We start from the raw sequence: 25,525 nt of genomic DNA on the forward strand, positions 1-25,525 counted from the left end.
CCAAAGAAAGTAAGTGCTTGAGTTAAGGACCTATAAAGAGGCACAGATACAGTGTGACAATCTTCTCCACCCTGTGGGCATCTCCTTACTTCAGGCACTTATCTTCCTGGACCACATGGTTGCTTTGTGAGCCCAGGAAAAGGTGAGGCTTCTTTCAGGAGATGCCAACAAGGGTAGCAAACTGCCCATGTTCCCTCTAAAGCATCTTTTCCGCTATGGATTGGAGTAAGTTCCTATCAGAACTTCTTACCTAGGATGACCAACCGCCTTGTAAGTTCTATCGCTCTGTGTAAATCCCCGAGCTGAAAAACGGCATAGCTAAGGTAATCCAAGATCTCAGCTTTAGTGGTGGTTGCCTCTTCACCACCATCATGCTGTTTCAGTGCCTGCTGCATCCACAGCACTGTGTGGTAATAATCTCCATCACTGTAAGCTGTTTTCCCCATACTAAAACAGTCATCCACTGTCAGGGCAGAACGGTATTTTGTGCCTGAAATAAAGTAAAGTACACATTAAGCACATCTGACAAACCTGCCTAGGCTTTTCCTCTGACAAATTTCTGCACAATGAAGGCATGTGGAAAAATCATCTGATTCTATTATCCCCTTTGTTATCAGATGCATGCTGTTGTTAGTGGACATGCTGAATAAAGGGAGATGCCCCTGAGATATGCAGGAAAAGGATGGATTTTTCTTTTCTTTTTTTAGTAACAACTTTATTAAGTTTTAAAGCACAGAGATAAAATCTAACTACCTCCTGCTCATTCACAAATCTTTCAAACCAGATAGAAATAAACTGTCCTCCTGCTGCTTTGAAAATTGCACTCCTAGGTACCACCCAGTCAAGAATCGGGCTGTTGATGATCCTTCAGTTTACTGCTTCCTTTTCTTTAATCTAGCATTTTTCCAGAATGAGGGGTGGGGGTGACAAGAGATTCAAGATCAGATTACATACTTCATTCAGTACATGACCTTTAAGTTCACTCCCCCTCCTCTCACCAGGAACTTTTAAATTGCTAGGGGAAAAAATACTTAAAACCAAAAATACTGCACTGAGAGTAGGAATACCCCTGCTTTTCCCACAGTGTGGGAGCACTTCACTTTTTTCTTAAAACTCTTTGCACATAGCTTGAGAACAAAGAGCAGAAACCTTCAGACCTAATCTCATTGCTATCAGTATGAATAGTGGAATTGGAAGCTAATGGGAATTGAGAGCTGACACAGGATTTCCCTTAAACCACAAGGAAAGCCTTATCTACATTTCAATAATGTGGAAGGAGAGCTGGAATCAAAGAGCAACTACTCTGAAGTACGTCTTTTCCAAGTCTGATACCTCCCTTGTCACATGTCCACAGGATCTTTTAAAGTCCGGGATGGGGTGGGGAGTTGCCTCTTCAAAATTTAAAACTGTCAGCTATCTTGGACACTTTCAGTCAAACCTGCTGTCTTCCCCATCCAGAGGAAACATTTTCTGCAGTTAAAAGGAACACAAAGTAAAGCAGATGCATAGCATGGCCTGGCTTCTGTGGAGTCTCAGTTTAAGCACAAAAACCACACAGAACAATCTAGTTCAATTACACAACGTCTATGTTCAGCTGTGTATTTGATTTACCCTAAAAGAGTTATTAGATTCAGGGACAATAGAACATATTGAAATATACCTTTAATTCCAGATGCTCATAATGTCTAGTTGCCAAATAGACTGATCCATGTGAAAAACTGGAATGAATCCCAGGTTAGCATGAGTTAAAGTCAAATACTGGCTGTTATTAATGGTTCGCCATATTGAAATTTCTTATTCAAATGTTTTTAATAGAAGCCAGTTTCTGAGATTTTATTAGTAAATGTGGCATATAAAACTTTTTAATCAACAAAAGATTACACAAAAATGTGTATAGTCAACAAAAAACCTGTAAGTTACTTATCTTGCCATAAACGTATTTACGAGGCCTAACAATCACAGAAGTGTGAATAAACAATTTTGACAGTTTTTTGCTCTAAAACATACAGTGACCTTAAACTGTCCTCTAGTCCAGCATACTGGTTTGAACCAGAATCATTCTGACACTGCTTTGCATTAGCAAAGAATTCATCTAAACTATGAAGACTGACTGTTTTTGTTTGAAATGTAAGTAAACCTTAGGACAAGAGCATTACATTTCCAAGCTATTTCTGTACTTTTTCAATAATGTTATAAATAAGACTAAGCATGTTTTTCTGGAATCTGGTGGACCATTGCTAACCATAGTCTTGGAAACAGCAAAACAAAAAGAAAAACTAGCATAGAGACACCTAGAACTGTGTTTAGGACACAGGGTATGGTGTAGAAAACAACTGTATGGGTTCATAGCTTATTCCACTGTTTTTTATATTCAGCAGGGAACCGAATTCAAATAATCAATATGCTTCATAGAAACATCAAATAGATTTCAATCACTACCTGGAAATTCTCCTTTTGATATCATTTCAGGGTCCAGCTTGTATGTGTCCTGCAAACGCATTAACGCTTTGGCAGCTCCAGTTTCATCTTCTTCATTTGGGAAAAATTGACGCTGAACCGTCAGATTTGCAATAAAGCCTTTATTTGAACAAGACAGAAATGGTTAACTGGGTGTCTCAGAAGAATATAATCAATAGCAGATTGATCTCCAATGAAAAACATCTCTCCTGTTCCAGAGAATATGGTATATTGGATTCAACAGTTGAAACTGAAACATAAATAAACAATGTTCTCATCAGACTCTCTCAAATTACATAGAATATATTGTTATTTAGTAATTGGCATGAAGATAAAATCCTACGAACTAAACATGGAAGAAACATTGAAGAAAATGTATCTGTTTCAAGTAGGCAAATGAAAATAAATGTAGGCAGTGGGGAAATAAGGGCTCCTGCTCCTTTCTTATAGCAAGTCCCATATATAGGAACTGGATCCAAAGAACAATGTTGATTGGCCATCATATTTTTCCACCATGCATCCACATTGGAGAAATTTAATTGCCAAAACACAGACTGATGAATTGTACTGAACTTCATGCTTGGGCATTCCCTCCTTCTACCACCCCCTCCCATTCCAAAGTGCTTCTGCAATGTTCCAACCCATTCCCTCCCTTTCTATTTTGAAGAAACCAGCTTCCCATAATATCTGAGCAGTCTATAGTTTGCCTTCAAAAAATAATTGGAAATCTACTTCAGATCATCATTTCTAATTCTGGTTTCAAGATACACTGTAATTTGTGTAACCCACTGTCTGACCATTTAGATACAGAAAAGAAAGACTGGATAAGGAAAGAAAACAGGAAATTGAGACTTAGTTCTGGTGGCCAACTCACAGCTTTATTGCTATACCTCAACTAGGGCAGTGATGCACTTGCAATAAATTTACCGTGGGTTTTTAACGCATAGATTTTAATGAAGCAATCTGGTAAATCTTACTTAGTTTGAGACCAGTATTAGTCAACTGATACCTGAGGGACCACCTCATCCCCTCAACATTGACCCGTCCCACCTGGTCATGCAGAGAGGGCATGCTGCGAATCCCGCCGGTTAGAGAATTCCACCTTGCGGGGTCCAGGAGGCGTGCCTTCTCTGCAGTGGCACCCACCCTGTGGAATATTCTGCCCCTGGAGGTAAGGCAGACTCCTGCGCTCCCAGCCTTCTGGAAGAATTTAAAAACCTGGTTCTGTTGCCTCACTTGGGGGGGGGAGAGGTAATAGCTCGTCTTGGGGCTGGTTAGCACCACAGATCTTCCCACTGAATAAGAACATTGCCCCTTGGGTTTGGTATTTATCTTATTCTTATTTATTGGTGTATTTATTGTAATTTATATTTTATGATTTTAATTCTGGTTTTATTGTAAACCGCCCAGAGTCCCCCTTTTTGGGGGACATGGGCGGTAATAGAAGTTTGATAAATAAATAAATAAACAAACTGAATCCATCTTAAATATCTATTTAACCATGAATTTCTACAAAGATTGTTTTGTAAATGACATTTTAAAAAATGCAAATGACATTTAAAAAAAAAACACAAGATGTGCAAAAATTCAACACCAGCCAGACAGTCTGTAACATGCCAAAGTCTACTCAATGTATTTAGTAGATGGTGCAAATTTATTAATATGTATTTATATGTGCAGCATTTCTAGCACTATGAAAGAACAATTTAGCCCTGTTGCATATAGCTATCAGCACCAAGGGTCTCCAAAAGCCAGGAGGCATCATTTAACAAAAACACCACAAATGAAATAACTAATGTAAATCAGATCAATTAAATAATAAAGGGGAGAATGGGTCTCACCAATGAGGAATTCCTGAAATTCATCATTAGATATGTGCAAAATAATTATGCAGACCTACCAATGAGACAATAAGACTATAGGGGGTGCTAATAGAGAGTATCTAGCAGAATAACTAAATGTTCTTGGGATTTAAAATGGTATGATTACAAAAGGCCATACTGCATGGTTTTCAGCTGTTTTAGTCTATGAAGATCAGAAACAACCAGCCAGAAAGAAATTTATGGCAAGCTTGTTTTTCGTTTTTATAAATACTCAGTTGCAAGTCTTCTCCTTTCCAAAGTCCTAATAAATGTGATCCAACACACAATGTATGCATGCATATAACTTTTAATCACAGAAAGCAAAGAACCTCTAATGTAACTCATTCTATATCCATCAGTGAGAAAGATATGGCTCCACTCCCATTACTCACTCACATAGGGCCAACACGTTAAAAGTAATGGAGAAGTGAAGTATAAAATGAAAAGTGATTGTGTTCCCTGAACCCTTTTGCAGTCTGTACCAATCCTTTGCCAGCAAAGACAGGTCATCTTTTTCTGCTCTCAAGAGATAATGGTCTTGTAATATACTGTTAAAACATGAGCTACATGCCCTGTCTGGAAAAGCATATTTCAAGTCCTCTATGCTTTTAGTTTAAGCACTGTGCTGCCCTAAACCATATGTGGTTGATTTCTGAGAAAACAATGTTTCCTCTTTAATACCACTAGAGCATCAGAAACAAGTCTTTCCTGTCAAAAAGAGTTTCGCAAAAAAGAGGAGGAGAAATAGCTGCAAAAGTAACATCGAGGCTTACATACGGAAAGCATTTTTACAAGAAAAACTAATGAAATAAATATAGTTGCTTATAACACTGCATTTTAAAACACAGAGATTACAAACCTTGATTCTCTGCAAGGACAAATTTCTTTAATTCATATCCAGACAGCCAAACTTAAGCACCATGTTTCTCTGTGACTTAATGCGGTCAATAGCTAAAAACTTCAAAGGCTATTGGCTCTAAGAAAGGAAAAGTTATTTATACAGTTCATCACATCTGAATAGCAGCCTCCATCCTGTAGTGCCAGATGTGGAAGGAAAGAGAAACTTCATCTTCGTCAAATCCTATGCTTGGCATCACAATAACAGAGATGAAGAAAAATCTATAGTTTTATTTGCTTATTGACACAGACCTTATTTCCTGAAGGTTAGTCTAACATATTTATGAATCTTTTTGGGAGGAAGATCTGCTACAGAAGCGATTCCCATTCCCTTAGTTGTGGCTAGTTTGCAAATTATGAGTTCTAAGGATAACTCAAAATGGATAAAAATATGATAAATAAAAGAAATAAATAAAATACCACTTCCAAATAAAGCAACAGATGTTTTGCAGCCTAATGACATACTTAGGGGGAAAAGGGGTCTTTCTTGCTGTTGTCCATTTATTTTTTAATATATCTGGAGTACCATTGCTCTCATCCAAACTTTAAGCAGCGAAAGACAATTTAGTTTACAAGAGAAGGGCTTTCATCTTCCAAGCAGCACAAGCAATTCAGAAACAGGAAAGAAGGTCACCTGCCTTCAGTCCCTGTGTGAGCACTGGCATGGGGTAGTGTTAAGCTGCTGGATTAGGGGTGTAGAGACTTTGGCTCTAGTGCTCCCTTAGGCACAGAAGTCAGCTTTGTGACCTTGTCAGCCACTCTCTCTCAGCCTAAGTCAGCATCAGGCTCTGTGACAAGCTGGCTGAAAAACATTCCCACCCCCTTGTCGCACTGTGCACTGATACGGTTTATTTAAAAGGTAAAGGTAAAGGTTTCCCTTGACATTAAGTCCAGTCGTGTCCGACTCTAGGGGGCGGTGCTCATCTCCGTTTCAAAGCCGAAGAGCCGGCGTTTGTCCGTAGACACTTCTGTGGTCATGCAAATGGCAAACCTGGATGCAGAAAATCCTTACTGCCTTCCCCTACTGTTCCAAAGAGAGGCAAATCCATCACAATGTTCCCTTGCAAATGTCTTATTGGGGTGAAGAGAGATGCTGGTCTGCTGACATATCTGAAGATGTGCAGTGTCTTGATGCATGTGAGAACAGTGTCATTTTGTTCACATATTACATCATACTGAGCAACCCAGTGCCTGTTACTGCTGTAACCGTGCCTATAGGATAAGTCATGGCCTCCCAAAGTCCTTTTCAGCTCCCATAGTATGTGCATTACTTCACTGTGCTGCTTATCTATTTGGCTTAAATCCCCAAGCCCAAAAATGAAGGGAAAAAAAGAACAAGCATTCTCCCCACCACCTTCTCTGATGACATCATACCATCCCTGTCACAGTCTTTAGCAGCCAAAGGACAAAGAAATGCAGCTCCAATCACAAAAACATGACTCACTCCTTTAGTAAAGCCAAGACATAACTGGCTTTGTCCAATCCACATTTCTCTGTCTTGCCAACCACTCAGGGCTGACTAAAACATTTCTGAAAGGTTAATTATATGTTATATGCAAATGTAAAGAGTCGGGATGAGAAAAAATTCCCTCCTTTAGAAAAGCAGCTTCAGGAAGGAGCCATCTTAACCTTTTCTTTGCTCCAAATGGCCCACAGCTAAACAGCAATGATTCAAAAGCACACTGAGGTAACTGTAACCCAATTTGAAGAAATGATCCTGATGGGAGGAATCATATTGAAGCACATGAACACCAGCCACAGGGGAAAAGTTCGGCACCAACTTTTTCTCTCTTTCCTTTTCTATAGAAAGAAAAAGCAGCATGAAGGCTTAAATACATTCCTGTTTCTGAAAGGAGGGGTTGAATGTGCTAAAGTCATATGAGATAAAGCAGGGGATTTCAAGAGAAGTTCTTGGCCACTCAGCACTATTCCAACTTAACCAATATTTTAATTTTTTATCTTGCCTTTGTAAAAATAATAAAGGCGGGATAAAAAATCTAAAAACAAACAGAAAAATTGGTTAAGTTGGAATAGTGCTGAGTGGCCAAGAACTTCTCTTGAAATCCCCTGCTTTATCTCATATGACTTTAGCACATTCAACCCCTCCTTTCAGAAACAGGAATGTATTTAAGTCGCTATCCTCATGCAGTCACAAATACTGAGGACAGGTCATGCTGTCTCTTTCATGTTCTGTGATGGTTGCTAATTTTTAGGCACAAGTCCCTTCGGTGGTTTATGCATCAGCCTGGAAAATTGTATGTTGGCCTACAATTATATCTCATCAGTGGATTTTTGCAAACACTTTCCTGAAGATGTCTGACACTTTACTGCACAATTCAGGGAAGTGCAAAACTGAGAGATAATTGCATTCCATATTAGCACATTAGTTCAGGCAGTGTGGATTAGCTTGAACGTTATGATTATGGACAAAGAGAGAACAACCTCACTAATAATATTTACCGATAGAGGAAATTTGTTGACAAAAACACCAAAACAATCCATACTGATTATACTACATTTCTGATTCTCCAAAGAGTCTCACCCTTGGTGTTGTCCTCAAGAACCAGATTCTCCAGCTCCAACCATTCTTTGTTGAGGCGCTTTACGAGTTTATAGGCATTGACAGGATGAGCAAGATAACCTTCTGGATCAGAGGAGGATTTGACAGTTAAGGATTCCATGGTCTCAGCCCAGCTGGAAAATAAAAGCATATACATATATTTAGTGTCATTTTAGCTTACTAGCCCTGAATAAGTAAGGATATAACAACACATATTTGTATTCCCAAGTACTTTCCCTCTTCTTAGGATCATTTGTGCCCTTTAATCTTGGGTTGTGGACATGATATAATTATTGCCATTATTTCCTACCATCTTGCATTTTATTCCTTATGTAGAACCTTCAAATGGGCAAAGATTCATATGGACAATTCACTTTAAAGTGTTTTATTATTGCTTACTTTCAGGTTGAAGGAACAATTAATAAAGTTGCATCCTAAACCATCAACTATATCAAGGACCATGTCTGTTAAAATACAGAAATAAATCCGAGTAAACATTTTACAAATAAGAAAGGTCTCAGCAGGTGGCACCATCTAACTTATCCTGGCTGTTCTCAGAAGCTAAGCAGGGTTGGCCCTGCTGTGTAATAATAGCAGAACACCACCACCCTGAATTAGGCAATTAAAAACAAGTGCTCAGAAGGAAACAAAAAGTTAGTTTGTACATGAAAGAATTCAGGAACTTGATTCTGAAACTGCAGATAAATTCCAGGCTCAGCCTATGCTCAGATGCAACCTGCCCCCAGTTCTCTTTATATGTTCACCTAACAGAAGACAGTATTTTCTCCTTGGATCTGATTGTTGCATTTGTGTTACCCTACTGTAGATACAGTGTGAGAGGGAAATAGTAAGGTTTGAGGTAACACGCTACAAGGGAATACAATCAAATGACTATCCTAAGAAGTACTTTGCACACTGGGTTACACTCATATTGGTTGGTCCACTGGCAAGCATCTGGGGGAAACAAGGTAAATTCTTTTTCTAATATAGAACGTTACCTTATATTCTTTTAAATTACAGCCAACTCTTGGTGATTGTTTCTACATTCTACACAGAATGTAGAATGAGAGTAATCTGTATTGAAACATTACATCACTTACAGCAAATACCTTACTGAATTTAATGGGATTTACTTTTAGGTAAAATTGCACAGATTTTCAGCCTTTATATTCTTTCTTTGCTCAAATGCAAAAGACAACATAGAGTAATAATGTCCAATAGCCAAGTAAAGAAAAATATATTAAAATGAAAAACAAAGTCTCTTCCCTTTACCTTTTTATTTTAGCAAGTTTGGATTCTTCCTCTTGAATATATGCTTTTAATGACTGTACCAGATCTTTTTCTGCATAAATCAGGTCTGTCATCTGGCCTTAAAAGGAAGAAAGTCAAACATCATTACATCCTTCTTCAATTGGATGACAGCAAAGTGTTAGGTCTCAGTCTGCGTCTTCAGATACACAAACTAAAGAACTTGGCCAGGTTCAACACTGGCCTCAGCCTGCATCACAGGAATTGGCTGAAGAGAGCGTACCTGAGGAGACACAGGTTCAGGCTGAATCAGCTCATCCAGAGCTGAGCTAGTCCAGGTCATGACCCCAGCAGAACTGTAAACCGCCCAGAGTTGCTTGCAAGATGGCCCGTGTAGAAATGTGAGAAATAAATAAATAAATACAGAATAAATTAAGAAAAGGAGAGCAAAGGAAGACCATCCGTCTACTTGAAGGAAAGAGGTGTGACTCAGCAAAGAGTCAAGCTGATAGGAAGAGCTACAGAAGTGAGACTGCAGCTTGTCTGGCTCCTTGTGGCAATCAACGCTCTATTAACTCTACCACCATCACCACCGTCTTGCCTGCAGTCCTATCTGGATGCTGATTTGGATTCCTTGGTTCATCCAGCTGAACTTTGCTCTTCAACCTGACCAGGATCATTTCTGTTCTGAACTGGTGTTGTCTTTCTCTGGACTATTTAAAAAGTAAGTTTCATTCTCTAAGCAGAAAGTCTACAGTCTGAGTCATGGTTACGTTACTACAGTTCAGGGTTTAACTTGAGGTTGTGTCAGGAACTGGCCGTGTGTGTAACTGGCAACACCGAACACAAACAGATGCAGCAGGTTAAGACATATAAGTAAGCTGGTCCATTTTTACATATGACAGAGGTCACAGAAGCAGTAATTTAAACCTAGAAAATTAAATCTGCCAATATTATCACTGGAGCTACATTTCTATAGTTGCATTTTGGTTTGAAAGAATTTTGGTTTCATTTCTTTACCAGGATCTTCTGTGTCAGAGTATTTCTGAAAGATATAGGGCAAGTGAATAGGCTTATTCTCTGGGTTAGACAGCATCTAAAAGGTTAGATATCAACTTTTCAGAAACATTGTACTCATGAGATAGTTCAAGAAAACATGTTTGTTTACTTTATTGCCCCCAAACATTATCCAACAGATGCAGTGAAGAGCAGTATTATCTTTTTCTTCCTTTCATCTCCAGTAGGTATTTCCAGATATTTGGGAGATGGAATCAGTTTTTCATGAACTCAATTCAATGAGTTTCCTCCTTAAACTGAAATGTCAACTTTGTCAAACTACTACATACTGTACATTGACTTTCAAGAGACTGGCTGCTAATCAAATTGCTCCCATTTTTTTTTAAAAAGGTATGTATTTATTTGTTAATTACATCTCAGTATTGAGAACTTTAGTTAAGAAATGAATACAAGCTCACACCCCTGCACCCCGGTTTCTCTCTCACACACAAATACAGACTCATTGGTGTTTATCAACCTGTCATTCTCCAGATAGCTGGGATTACAATTCAAGCAATTCTGAGAGGTCCAGCATTACCCTGGGGAAGCCATGCCATATCGTTTAAATTATAAATCTTCAAGGATTTGATTTTTTTTCTGTAAGTCTTCTGTTTAGACCTTTTCCTGTCATAAAGACTTTTGCTCCTTAGACTGTTTTAAAACAATGATACATTCTCACCCTATCTAAAACTTGCTTCCTTTTATTTAAAGATCAGATTCAGCTCCAGCTTTCTAAATTCTACTGGAAGAAAATATTTGACATTTGCTGCCTTGCCAAACCTTGTTCAGAGAGCAGCCAAGTTCTCTGTTTTATGGCAAAAAGTCTTATGTAACCAGTTCTATCTTAGTTTTATATCACTTTGGTGCTTCTTTATGAAATGGAAATAAATAGTTGGCAGTATATAAAAATAATATCATGGATTTATGAAAAAAAAGTCTAACTGCAAAGTCACTAGGTATACATGTAATAAAGGCCTATTCCAACCTTCTACGTAATACGTCTACTGGAGCCTTTCAATTTAGTTTAAGATTTAATAGCCAAATTAGAATTATTGTTGTAATTAGAAAAAAAAAGTTCTTTGGGGAAGGGATTTGGAAAAATAATTCTTTGTTCTTTAACACTTCAATCATGTCTACTACTTTTCCACTTGAAATAATTTTGTCTAGGCCAAGATAGTTTTTAAAGTCCTTTATTAAAAACAGGACAAATTTTTAAGCAGCTCACTCATTGGGTATGGGGAAAATACAATTGTATCAGCCAAGGTATTTAAATTTTATTATAATAGAAAACTAAATTGTATTTATCTGGTATTTATTAGTTTCAGTACAATCAGAAAGTGTATGCATAGATTATTATTGCTATTATCATTACTGCTATTTTAAAGTATATTTAGCTAAGGCCAGCACATAACAAAGAAACACACTTTAAATAAAAAAGACCACATGGTCAGGCTGAGAGCCCGAGGGAAATTGTATGGACATTTATAAACTCAAGAGAAGGAATTGCTAGCCAATTTAAGTTCTTATTATGGCCTGTTTCATTTCTTATGAAATTGTTCACAGGAGTTATGCATAAGAATGGATTATTTGCCCCTTAAATATGTTTCTAGGATTATTATTATTCTTTTTTTTAATCTGTTCAATTGTGTCTGATTCTCAGAGACTGCCTAGACAAGCCCCTGCAGTTTTCTTGGCAAGGTTCTTCAGAAGTGGTTTGCCCTTGCCTCCTTCCCAGGCCTGAGAGAGAGTAACTGGCTCAGGGTCCCCCAGCTGGCTTTGTGCCTAAGGTGGGACTAGAACTCCCGGTCTCCTGGTTTCTAGCCTGATGCCTTAACCACTGCATCAGACTGGCTGTCTCTAGAGTTATTAAGCCCATAAAATAATACTGATGTGGCCAAATCCTATGGAAGGATATCCATCATCCTTTCCATTTTCTACAAAAAACTCTCCTCTCTCATCAAATGCTGCACGCTGAGTTGCACAACTTGGAAAGGAATAAAACATATGCCAATAGCTAGATTTCAGGCAGAATCTTAAGTTACGGATGCAGATTGTTTTCTCAGATAGTGGGATTTTCTATTATTCCTCCCTCCTGCAATGCTCCTGCTCCTACCAATCTTCTCCACAAAGTACTCCAACACTCCAAACCAGGCATATGTGGGCCATAAAGAGCTACAGGGGAGAGAGAGAACATTCTCCTCTTTATTCCGCTAATGGAATGTATTTCATGAGCAGGAATCCAACTGAAAAAATCATTTAAATTGCTTTTAATTACCTATGGGAATATAGTTTTCTACACCATTTTCAGTTACATTATTCATTCTGTAGGATAATACATGAGCATGTGAGAGATTCACTCTCCAGTCAATAATGTACAGGCAGAAGAATCAGAAATGAAAAGAAGTTCAAGACAGTGATATCCTTTCAATCTTAGTGCCAAAACAAGCAACCCACTAACATCCATGACCTGGAAAAGGTTTAGGCCTTTTAAAATTTAAAAATGCATTAGGCACTCAAAACTATAGTTAAAACAGAGTTCTGAAAAACAATATGCTTATACAGAAGAAATGACCATTTTTCCTCTTGCCAATTGTAAATGAGGCAAGAAAAGCATGCAAAGCATGGCTTCTGGAATTTTTCCAATCCCTTTACCAGGCCTGACCATAGGAGGCATCTGTATTTTCTTCTGTGTAATTAAGTAATGTCTTGCATCTCTCTGTTTCAGTTCTCCACTTGCATTGTGTCCATGTGTATTTGTGTATATGTATGCACTGGGAAGCATATTCCACTCTGGGTCATGTGGCCATGAGGGAGAAGGGAGGGAGCTTAGAATAGAGCAGTCAGCAGCATTCTGAGCCACTGCCCAAGTACCACTCCCATAGGGATGCACTGGGGAATTTTTTTCCCCTGGAATTTATTTATCCATAGCCCCCAGCCAGATTTGGCCCATTTTCAAATTCAGTCTTCATTCTGATGGCTTCTCTGCCAGCATCAAGTCTGTCCCTCTTCAGTTATCCTGCTGATATCCCAGGACCCTTTACACAACTTATCTCCAATATTCCATGTATGTATGTATGTATGTATGTATGTATGTTCCAAAGGGTGAGTGCCAGGGCAGCAAAGGCTCTTCTCCTGGGTCCCGTCAGATGAAACTCCTTAGCAGATGGGACCTGTAAGACCTTCTGCCTCACCTGATGGGACAGGTAGATGTAACCTGGAAGAGGCAGTCCCTCAAATAATCTGGCCTCATAACCAGCACCTTGAATTGAACCTGGAAGCAAATTGGCAACCAATGCCAATGCCTTTGGAGCAGAGGTGTAAAATGTACTAATCTAGGGGCACACATAACTGCCCGCGTGCCCCAATTGGGTTACAAAGAATGAAATGAACTAGAGGGCAGTATACGGTATATTTTACATTCATAAAAAGTAAAGATTGGGGGAGATGGGCGGTGACATAAATTTAATAAATAAATAAATAAATAAATAAAATAAAAAGACATGATTTTAGACATGATTTTACTATATTGTTTAAAATGTTCCATACCTATAGAAGTGAAAAATTCTCCTTGTATATGCCCCAGACAGGTTAATAGTAATAGTGTAATCCATGGTGCCATCTTCAATCAATGGGATATCTGCAAGATAAACAAATATAAAGAAAAAATAAACTGAGAACATTTAAAAGAAATAACCCCAAATCTCCATAACAATTAATATTATTGCTCAATAGTATCAGATTGGATACTGGAGAAAAACTATCTTGCATAATACCTCTGCAGTACAGTATTAAAATTGGAATGTACCATATGCTATGAGTAATTGTTGATTTACAGCAACTAATCTAAGTAGACATTATATTGGATTCCATTCATGACAATTATGGATTGCTTTAGTCCTTGTCTTAAAATATTTCAGTAACACTGGCATATATTTTCACATACTGCAGCTGTTCAAATTTTTTTTACCATGGATATGCCAAGGAAATGGGAGAAGCAAGACCAGGGCCCATTTTCCCAGATGCACATTCAATAAACAATTCTACCACTGAGAACGAATGGTAAGATTGTTCAACTATTTATAATCAAACTGCTCCCTATGTTTGTGCACCATAATAGTTTATTTGCACCCAATGCATTCAATTCCACTGCACTGATATTATTATTTCAGGGCACATCTGAACAGCTTATAGGCACCAACGATGCAATCTTATACATGTGTATCAATAATAAGCCCCACAGAATTCAAAAGAACTTCTCCCCACATATGCATCAGATCACAGCCCACATGTCTTAAAATGTATTTCTGCTGCCTTAACTTCAGCTGCATCTTTAACAATGCAATCGGTCTAGGCAGACTGTCTAAGAATGGAACACAGAGAAATAGTCTGTTCACTATGCCTAGTCTATCGTCAGCAGGCTAGGTGAATCCCATCTATATATCTATATCTGTATCTAGAGGGGGAGAGGGGGAGAGGGGGAGAGGGGGAGAGGGAGAGGGAGATACTTTGCTCTCTGTTCTTTTTCTGAGGCTTTTTTTTCTTTGGGGTAGAAAAGTTAACAACAAGCATGTTTGAGAAATTCTGTAAGAACAGGTTTAGTCAAATATGAACACGATTTATTAGTTCCTAATAAGGCTTTTCCTGATTGATTGCTCCCATCAGTACAAATGTCATTTTAGCTAAATATATTAAATGCTGATAATTTTTGTACTCTCAGTTATACATATTTATTGACAACTCTGTACTCCAATCATTTTTTTTCTTATATAGTTGAGTTTGTATAGTTTCTAGAGTTATTAATTTCTATTATGTTTAGTTTTGCAGATAAAATGACACTTATATTAGTTTTGTACAGACAATCATGCTTTTATGTTTTTGCCCCCTTGGCTTTACAAATAATAAATATGTATCAATTTATCTAAATAAATCTTTATTTTAATAAAGAATAAATAATTCTTTATTTTAAGGAACATATTCAGAACATATTTACCCAGGCTATTTATTGCCCTTCCCTTTCCTAAGAATAAATGTAATGTTTAATTAAGGAGCATGGTCTGTCCCTGAACTCTGCATATTTTCTTTTTCTAATTTGGAGATCCATAGGCCTTCCTTTCTATCACTCTCAGAAACTTTTGGTAGAAAATTAAAAGGTATTTTGTCTAAATCAGCAGTTCTCAAAGTGTAGTCTGGGGACTCCTGGGGGTCCTGAGACCCCTTCAGGGAGTTTGTATCAATCAAATAAATAAATATTTTAAATTTCCTCAGTTTTAATTTCTACTACAGTAAATATTGATAGATATAACCCACATAAACCAAAGCTCTTTGAGGTCATCAATGATTTTCAAGAATGTAAAGGGGTCCTGAGACCAAAATGTTTGAGAACTGCTAGTCTAAATGATGTGGAGTTATTTGCTCAATGCCTCATACTCTGAGCTCCTTTAGTGAGAAACAGAACTAATAAAACAAATAATCCATCTCCTAAAGTAATCACAGGTAACTTGAGAATCAGAGTGGCAAGTGCCATGAAAGGAGGCTGCCAAGAGTAAAACCACAGCAAACGATAAAACAGAACAATGGAGCATGCCAGAAGAACTCCGGGGGTGCATATATTTGGACAGATTAAGTCACAACGGTCCATCTGAAGTGCTTGTTCTCGTTTCCTGGAGACATTTACACATAGCTTGGCTCAGTGATTATGAAGGAATTTTTCAGCTAAAACAGCTACCCTCACCTCATCACATTCAGGATATCTGCCAAGACAAAGAACACTGTTTACGTCATCCAGCAGTTTGAATTTTTTGCCACTTTGCCTTCACACACTTTCTGCCATGAGCAGAAAGCTTTCAGTTAGCACAGCTTTCATGTGGAGAGAGGAGACACCTGGCTATGAAATTTTAATTGGCATGTTTGCTCTCCAACAAAACAAAATGACAAATCTTTACAGCTTCTTGCATCCTGAAGCTTAGTTACAACAAATGTGAGCAGAGAAAATGAGGAAGAGCATAGTAGCTCTGCTCACTCCATTGCCTTCTTCCTATGCAGGCCAAACTGCTGAAATGGGATCATACTCTAGCATAGTATGCAGGATCCCCACATGATGTCCATTAGTGGAAAATGTGAAAAAGGTGAAAGGTCCCCTGTGCAAGCACCGAGATGCCTGACCCTTTGGAGGGACGCCGTTTTCGTGACGTTTTCTTGGCAGACTATAGCGGGGTGGTTTGCCATTGCCTCCCCAGTCATCACCTTCCCCAGCAAGCTGGGTCCTCATTTTACCGACCTTGGAAGGATGGAAGGCTGAGTCGACCTGAGCCGGCTGCCCGAGAATCCAGCTTCTGCTGGGATCGAACTCGGGTCGTGGGGAGAGTTTCGGTTGCAATACTGCTGCCTACCACTCTGCGCCTCACGAGGCTCAACTGCAGAAAATAAGGGTACCATAACAGCTAGTCTCCAGGGACAGAAGAGATTTCCCCCTTCAGACCTTCTGACTTAGCACAGAGATGGTGATAATTGTTAGATACATCATCCCTGTCCCCCAAAATGTCTCTTTATGGTGCAGAATAGAAGAGGGATCACCTGATGTTCTCCTTTCCATCTGTTATGCTACTGCTAAACACATAAAAGAGTTAAAGCAGGAATCACCAAAGGCCACTCCCTGGGACCATCCATGCCAATTAGGCATAGTATTCTTTTCAAGGGCTCTGGAAAGTTCTGTATCCTTTTGATATAATGTAAATTCTTGCCTGTTGTTCAGGTCTCTGTCTAACGTGCACTCTCTCTCTCTCTCTCTTCCCCCCCACCCCACTTTTCCCTGCCTTTATCCTGTTTTTTGCTAGTTTAATGTTTTTAGGTTTGCTGATATTTAATAAATAAACATCAAGCTATATTTTTGGTCACTGCACTGAGTGGCAAATGTGCTTGTTCTGATCTGGATATAAGGATTCACTGGAATATGCTGGGTACAAACTTAACCAGAAATTACCTACAGTCATTTTCCAACAATAACAACAGCAATCAAAAGAGGCAGAACATGCTAAGTTTCACTCTCACTGCTCACTTTTACATAAGAATGAAAATGCCTTTATCACAGCAGCATGAAGGAAGTTTGGTAAACAGGCCTGGAATACAATGAAAATACATACCTATACAATAGATACTTTATATCCATCAGGATTTAAAAGGAAATTTTCTAAATGAGTAAATGCCTATAATTTTCTGAGTGAGTGGTTATAACACTAACTTAGTCAGTCAGTCAGTGAATACAAAATATCCAGCAGCCAAAAACCCCTCTGACTGGCAGGTAGGTGTGAAAAAATTCAAGGCAGTGTTTTGCACATGATACATTACACTTAGGTTGGCCAGGTAACAGAAGTAAATGTCATATTCCAAAAAGCTGCATCAGATCATTTGGTCTGTTTGATATTTTATGTCTATTATTATACTTTTAAAAGTTTAAAGACACCTGATTGGACAATATATTGCACCAAGAATTCAGTTTCACAGTAATGCAAGAGGATCATACTTCAGAGGAATGTTTCGCCATTCCCAAAGCAGTGTTTCTCAACCTTGGCAAATTTAAGATGTATGGACTTCAACTTCCCAGCCAGTCCACACATCTTAAAGTTGTCAAGATTGAGAAACACTGCCGCAGAGACTATTAATCATAGGGAATCACGCAGTATACGAAACACACAATTCCTCTCCACCCCACAGCATTTCTTGTTTTAATCAACCTCTAGAAATACATTATCTACCACAAACCAATATTGTCTTTCTTGTTCAGACTCAGCATTGTTCACCAATTAGCTCTTCGCACAGCACTATTCCATCTGAAGAGAAAGAGTGGGAATGCCCATTTGTATCTCCAATGTTTTTAACATATTTATATTTTTGCCTGAAAATAACCTAGTATGTATTTGCAATAAATGCAAGTGCGTAACGGTGCTTGAAGAAAAAGCCAAAGGACTGGAACAGTGAGTTATCATACTGTAACTTATAAAAGAGAGTGAAGATGTATCAGATCAAACAAATGAAGCCTATAGTTGGAGCTGGGAGAGGAAGCAACTCTCCATTAGCCAGCAAATGACACAAAGAAGTAAACCCAGTGGAGTTGTATATGCAGCCTTTTGCTGGCATTCCCAATGGAAGTGCTGTCCACGCATACCCTTGCATGCAGAGACAAAAAGCCTTGGAAACACGCAGGCCAAGTTTTCTGAACAGCATGGCTGCTTTAACACCAGTGTGCCCTGCGGCATGTTCTTTGAATGCTTCACAGAACCCTAGTTTGCATTTATGAGTGTTTGCCTCTGTATCATGTCCTGTGCAAGATACTGATTCACAGGAAGCATCTGAAAGAGAATCTTGGGTACCTTTGAGGAGGGTGCTAGGGAGTTAAGAAAAACAAACAGGGTTTTAACTTTTTAGACAGATTTCAGACAGGCAATGGAACCAAAGCTAAAGCAAGAAAGCACTAATTTAACAGCATCTTATACGTTTCTTTCCATTATTCCCAACTTATTCTGCATGTATTCCTTACAGTTAATATTCTGATCTAAAACAAAGACATCACCCCCCAAATGTGGAATTATCCTAATACATTTCAGTTAACAAATGATTTTTTTCAGCCTGTTTTACTTCTTGAAATCTGCTTTGGAGCAGGCTAGGAAAATCTCTGAAACAATACTGGAAGGGAAAGACATGAAAATTACTTCCTTTCTCTGCCAGCAAGTCCCTGAGTAATGGACTTTGGTATTAGTAGTGTCCTTCCATTTGTAGAAATCTAGTTAGGATCCAAGCCATTAATTTAAATCAGCAAGTTAAAGTTGAAGCAAATGCATTCCCTCTTTCTCAAGCTAGTTGCAGAGGTGGGAAACAGGTGGCCTTCCAGAAGCTGCTGAAGGATAACTCAGAACTGGTCATGCTAACTGTAACTGCTGAGAGTCATGGGTTCCTCATTTATGATCTAACAACATTTCACTTAGCCAGAATGATAAATTGTGTCTCTAAGTAAATTCACATTGACAAAGGGAAAAAGTCAAAATCACAACTCTCTTTATGCCTGCCACATGAAAAGAAGCAATCTTTTAACATTTTGTACACTCTGACTGTATATTGCACCAAAGGAACTTATCACACATTATTAGCTAGAAACTAATGCACATTTCTTGATGACAGCTTCTCAAAAGGAGAATTTTAAGAAGTTGTACAGTTTCTCAAACCTTAGCTGTGGAAACATAAACATCCTGAAAATTCATATGCTCTCCATATGTCTCTGTTTATTCAAGTTCACCTATGACTTGAGATTCAAGGACAAAGCACACACAAAAACACCGAAATCCTAGAACACTTAGCAGTTTAATCCACAAATGCACAACTTTTTCCAGACTGAGGGAAATGCTCTGAATTTAAGAAGTATGCTGTGGACCACATTCCAAAAAGTGGACAGGGCCATGACAAAAATAAAATTTGATTTAATTCAGTGTAATTAAAATTACTTGAATAAATATAATTAATGTGCTTTGTCCTATTTTTTTTAACACTTTTCCCTTTCTGACATGTTAAAAATTACTGTTATCATTTTTACCACTGACTCCATACCAAACACTTTATGGAGACCACTTGCAACCCTGATCCACAACTTGTGCACCCCAATTCAATTCCCCCCAAAAAGGAAAAAACCTGGCAGTTGTTATCTATTACAAGCATGATATAGGTGTAGTGCAATTTGAAGTATCTACTTCATCTTAGGCATAAGGAACAAACTGAGTTTTAACAAAATGGGTCAGACTTTTCAAAATTAAAAGTGAAAAATCTTCTGTTTAAGTAAAATTCAAGATGACTGGTATAGAACATGAGCCATGACTTTAACAAATAATACAAAAAAGCACTCTTAAAATAATATCTGAACAGATTTCCTGGGATCTGCCCTTTCTCTTCTCTAATAAGGAGCAGGTGAGAGAGTAGTACTGAAGTCTGCAACTCACTCTAGATCAGACAATGAAAATTAAACTCATCCTGTTCAGTGGAGGCAGAACACTTCATGAATTACATTTAGGAGCAAGGAAGAAATTACTTTGACTTTGGGGCATTAAAAGCACGTTGCAGTGAGAATTCAAGGAACCCATACATGGCACCATGGTCGACACTGTGGTGGTGGCTGACACTTGGAGATTAGGGGAAGTATCTGGGTGGGAATGTGTTTAAGGAAGTATTCATTGTAATCACAAACTCTTTGCTGATAATTTGTTTCATTGTCTGTTAGACCACCTATCCATGCAAACCGCTTTGGCAGGTTACTGTCAGTGAAACCTGTGCTTAAATGGAAGGAATACATATTACAATATTGAAATATTAAAAATTGTGCTCAAACCCTTCAATGACCATTTCCATTCTCCCTGGGCTAACAGAGAAGGGTGCAACATAACTGCAACACCTTCACATCCTGCTCTTTAGCAGTCAAGAGCAGCACACTCATTCCCCCCTCCCCTCAGTGATCATGTCGGAAGAAAGCTACTATTTTAAAACAGCACACAATATTCATTTACACACGGAGTCAGAAATATCTCAATTGTGCAAAAGGATCTTATAAAGAGTAGGAATATTTTTGCTATACTATAAAATTAATTTATCTTATTGCATCGATCTCCAAATAACATTCCAAAACTTTAAAAGATTTGAGTAATTAGAGCATGATCCAAATCGTGCTTTTCCATAACCATGACGGTGCTGCCAGTAGAGATACAAAAAGACCCAGGGATATGTTGGAGCAGATAGAGGGAGCACAGCTGGAAACCAGCAGAAAAAAATGTGTTTCTCTTGTCTTTTCCATCAGATGGAAAAAAGCAGGGTAAGAATCCTACATAAACCCCAGAGTATAGATGAAAAATTGCCAAGGATTCTGGGACAACAGAAAGAAATGTTTTCTTCTGTTTTTTTTTCCAGAAAAAGTAAGAAAATGGGGGGGGGGGTGGATAAAATATAAGCATATTTAATTTATAACACCATTGACAAATGTAAGCTTTGTTATGAATTTACTTTAAAATATTTTCACTACTAGTTGCAGAACTCTTTATGTTGTGCCTGTAATGTGTTATTTTTGCCTGCTTAGAAGTAACACACAGGTAAAAAGAGCACTAAAAATGTGCCATCACCATTTTACTAAAACAAAGGAAGTTATATACTTTGAATTTTGTCCAAAAAGGAAGCACAAATAAAAAAAGTGGCGAAGGAATATGTAGTATATTTGGCCACATGAAGTGTATAACCCATTATATTTTTTGCATTTGAAGTACTATAACTATCAGCTATTTTTACTTCAAGTATCAGTCTTTTTATCATTTTACAGATTTCTGAAAAATAGTTTGAGGAGATGCAGTTCTTTGCCATTTCACATGCTAGCCTGCTTCTTGATTTAATGAATTTCGCATCTCTACTTTACAATTGTTCTAATGACTTTTTCTCTTAGGTATCAACAAAAGAGAAAACCCCTCCTTTAAATTGACAAAGATCTTACATTAAACCAAATTATTTCATATACATGATCAACATTATCCAAGTTATAACTATCCAAGCTTAAATTCTCAGTATATTTGTTGTCAGTTATTCAGGCACTTTAAGTCTGAGGATTACTTTCTCCTCATTCAGCAAATCAAGCTCTTGAAAATAAAGGCTTGAGATTTATCTATAGCTTTAATATATTTCTATTTAAGTGACATGTCTATTTCTGACATTTCTATTTAAAACCTAATCTAAAATACAACACTGTTTCCCACTGCACTTAAATATACAACTATGCATAACACAGTAAAATCATCCCTATTTAGACAAATGCCAGGCCTGAAGTCATAGATGACACACAATATTGGTTTCAGGGGTGTGGTCAGTATTGAATCCACGAAGAAGCGCCTGCTATATAAACAATTTCAGAAGGCCTCCTTTTATAAGGAAGCAGCAAGGGGAAACAACTGCATTCAGAAACCACACTGTGGCTCATGAATTCATTATTTTATTCTTCCATTTACACCAGCATTTTGCTTCTACAAAGACCCAAACCTTAAAATAAAAAATGTGCCTGCCATGAGATTGTGCAGTTCCAATGGGAAATAATCTAACCCTGATTGCTTAGAAGGAAGCTATCGGATCAGGGTAATCTCACATTCAGACAAATGCAGAATCTCAACACTTTGCAGATTTATCTGGCTTTGAGGAGAATGGTGGTAGTTACAGTGCTACCTGTATGTTATCCTGAGGACACAGAACATTTCTACACCACCACTCCCCAGTCCTTAAAACAGTCTGCAGCTGACTCACAATAATTTCTACTACAGTGGTCCCTCCAGCTGACCAATAGAATATGACGAATGCCACTCAAGAGTGCCCAATCCTCCATTCACATCCTTAGTTCAGATTATGTACATTTAACTGATTTCCCCCCCAAAATCCAAGCAGGTGCTATGAGAGGGAGCTGGAAAACCACCAAGGTGTTGTCTTCTTTGTTGCACTTTTTAAATGGAAAGAATAGCATTCTGAGTTGATGCTATGGCAGCTAAACTTTAGTTCAGGACTAGAAGATGGACGAGGCAAGAGCCTGTAGCTTATTAAAGAGAAGGGTCACCTTGGTGAAGTTTTAAATGCACAATTGCCAAGCCAAAAAGAAATCAGCTTAGATGCCAAAAACAAGTAACTGTGGGAGATCACACGGGTCCACAGCTCATTGTGAAACAGTGTAAAGACCCCGTATGGAACTGTTCGTTTCTTTGATCCTCAGAAGGCACAGGCCATTCCCAAAGTCTTTAGAATCCATAAGCTCTTTGGCAGCATAGGGACAATTCTTGCTAAAACTAAATAATGGTGCTAACCTCTTAAAGCCAAGAGCCTTACTAAACGTTCCTCTTTCCCCAAAGATAACTGCCTTCCAGCTGGCTTCTTGCTCCAGAGTCGAGCATCACATCTCTAAAACACTGCACTCATTCCTTCCACATGCCTGCATCACCACCTCCCATGCCAAAAGTTTAATGCGCATCTGCAAATAATTAAACAACTAAATGTTAAACAAACATTTAATCCTTTTGTGCTTTTTTTGGTAACAATATGAGGGTAGGTGGTGTCTCAAATGCTTTTTTGAGTACAGTGGCACCATACATCAATAATCTTATGAATTTCCTTTATTTTAATAAAGTTAGTAACCTTGTGACTTCTTGGTTATGCAGCTTTAAAAACACTAACATTGGGATAAGTTCTGAAAGACTTTTCAAAACTGCAATGAGTTCTTGTTCCAAAGCCTTTAAATTTGGTTATTCTATCTTCCTCTTATCCCAAGAGAAAAGCTCTAGGACAAATATATGAAGAGACCTGTTCAATTCAAACTGCAAGCATGAAAAGGAAGCTAGGTTGTCTTCTCCATCCAGAGCTAGCCAAAACTTTGGAGGAAAAGATGTAAAACTACACTTCTTGGTCACAGTCCAGAATGTTAATATGCAACATCCTATCAGATATATCTATAAATCTTTGGAATATTAAAAGACTTTCAAGAAAAACATACTGAAAATCATTCTAAAATCCCAACTGCAAAAACTTTGGAAGTCTTAGCTGAAATAAGCCTGCTTTGAATCTTTTCTGAACATTCAGAAACTTGTAATTCAAAATCAAGGAAAACTGTCTTCTCCCTCTAGGTTATTAACAGCAAACAAGCTGAAACAGAGGAGACCAACAGAATGATTCATAAAAATTAAGAACAATTTTCATTTGAATGTGTGTACATCAACATCAAATGTACAAAAATGGCATTCTTATTGTCATGCAAAGAAGAATGCCACAATCACCTCAGCTATAAGACAGCCTTGATAGTGATAATCAAAACTGACTAGGTTCCAACAGTATGCTCAGCTTAAACCATGGTTTACAAATCACAGTGCTTAGGCTCACATTAAGTCAAAACTTTTAAAAATATATGCCTTAGCCTTAGCTGCTCTTTGACTGGTCATGCAAGTCTAATACGTGACACACGTCAAGGTAATATTTCTCTACAGCTTCCACTCTTCTAACTTTCTGATACATTAAACACAGTTTTAAACAAAAATCACAAGGCAGCAGAAATATTTATTCTGGGTGTATGTTTAAAATACCAATTAGACCAGGATCACGCATACTGCATCTGAGCTGCAAAAATGCAAATAGTAACTTTCACCTTTTTTTCAACAGCAGAGATAACAGGAGAGACATAGAAAACTCTAGTTAGACATTTGCAGTCGAGATATGGTATATCTAGTCAGAAGTAACAGAATTGATGAATAGGGGTTTAAAAGGGGAACAGACTGAGGTTAGAAGGAATAAACAAAATAAAGAGGAAGGAGTATGCTTTGGATTTGTATATTTGCTTGCTAGTTAAAAGTTGTTTTTGTTAAAGCAGAACCTCTACATCACAAACTGTACACAATGCAAACTTGCATTATACTTGAAATAATTACAGTCAATCTATCAGATATTTTACTAAACACACATTTCATTCAAAGAAAGCCCAAAAGACATTTCAGGAAATTAATGAACCAATATGCAAATGTATTTTCTGGAAAAGAGCTGGCTATATAGTATGTCTAATTCTTCTACTGAAATCAGACTAAAAAGTGTGCCCCATCTTATTCAGCTTTTTAGATTATACAAATCTCAGCATTAATGAACCATCACTGTGTTTAATGAGAATACACAATTTAGAAACTATTTTCTACAGATAGCCCTTTAAATTAAAAATTTCCAGTTATTATAGTACTTCCTTTAGGTATTGCTTATAACAATGATGAAACCCTCCTGCAAATTTTGAATTTTATTCCAAAGCATGGCCTTTTGATTCAAAGTTTAAGTTTAGTTTAAGGATTCTAAAGTTCACAATCAATGTGCTAAACCAGCCTTTCTCAACCTTTTGACCCTGGAGCAACCCTTGAAATATTTTTCAGGTCTCAGGGAGCCCCTGCACATTCACGCTCAAATATAGGTCACAAGTTACAAAAAGTATATTTGTTTCATGTGTAGGCCTGTATTTATGCATTAACAGCGTTCTTAAACTAAAAATAAAGAATGAAAGTACCTCTTCAATGTGAAGTTGCCTGAATTTGAAATATTTTTTAAAATAAATTGTGCTCTCCCAGGGAACCCCTAGTGACCTCTCACGGAACCCTAAGGTGCCACCGAACCCTGGTGGAGAAACCCTGTGCTAGACTATATGGACCACAATCAAAAGAAAGGGATATTTTTATTCAGAAACCTGTAATCTTACAAAGTTCATAAGGAAGTTTTAATAGCACATTAATTAAGTTATTAGCTACAATGAATTCTGAGAGCCAGTTTGGTGTAGTGTTTAAGGCACCAGGCTAGCAACCAAGAGACAGTGAGTTCTAGTCCCGCCTTAGGTACTAAGCCAACTGGGTGACCTTGGGCCAGTCACTCTCAGCCCTGG

The 25,525-nt window shown here is 37.9% G+C and overlaps 1 protein-coding gene across 4 annotated transcripts in view; it reads right to left on the bottom strand.

Annotated features, from left to right (window-relative positions):
• P4HA2 (prolyl 4-hydroxylase subunit alpha 2) overlaps nucleotides 1-25,525 on the bottom strand; it is a 51,153-nt gene that overhangs the window by 23,156 nt on the left and 2,472 nt on the right. For all 4 annotated transcript variants that reach the window (XM_063292325.1, XM_063292328.1, XM_063292327.1 and 1 more), the window contains exons 3-7: nucleotides 13,627-13,717; nucleotides 9,049-9,145; nucleotides 7,759-7,910; nucleotides 2,440-2,577; nucleotides 251-490 (exon numbers count right to left, since the gene is read on the bottom strand). In XM_063292325.1, the coding sequence (XP_063148395.1) occupies nucleotides 251-490; nucleotides 2,440-2,577; nucleotides 7,759-7,910; nucleotides 9,049-9,145; nucleotides 13,627-13,699 (700 nt within the window). In that variant the 5' untranslated portion in view covers nucleotides 13,700-13,717. The remainder of the gene's footprint in view (nucleotides 1-250; nucleotides 491-2,439; nucleotides 2,578-7,758; nucleotides 7,911-9,048; nucleotides 9,146-13,626; nucleotides 13,718-25,525) is intronic.

Source organism: Candoia aspera, chromosome 2 (genome assembly GCF_035149785.1).
Source record: "Candoia aspera isolate rCanAsp1 chromosome 2, rCanAsp1.hap2, whole genome shotgun sequence".
Taxonomy (NCBI): domain Eukaryota; kingdom Metazoa; phylum Chordata; class Lepidosauria; order Squamata; family Boidae; genus Candoia; species Candoia aspera.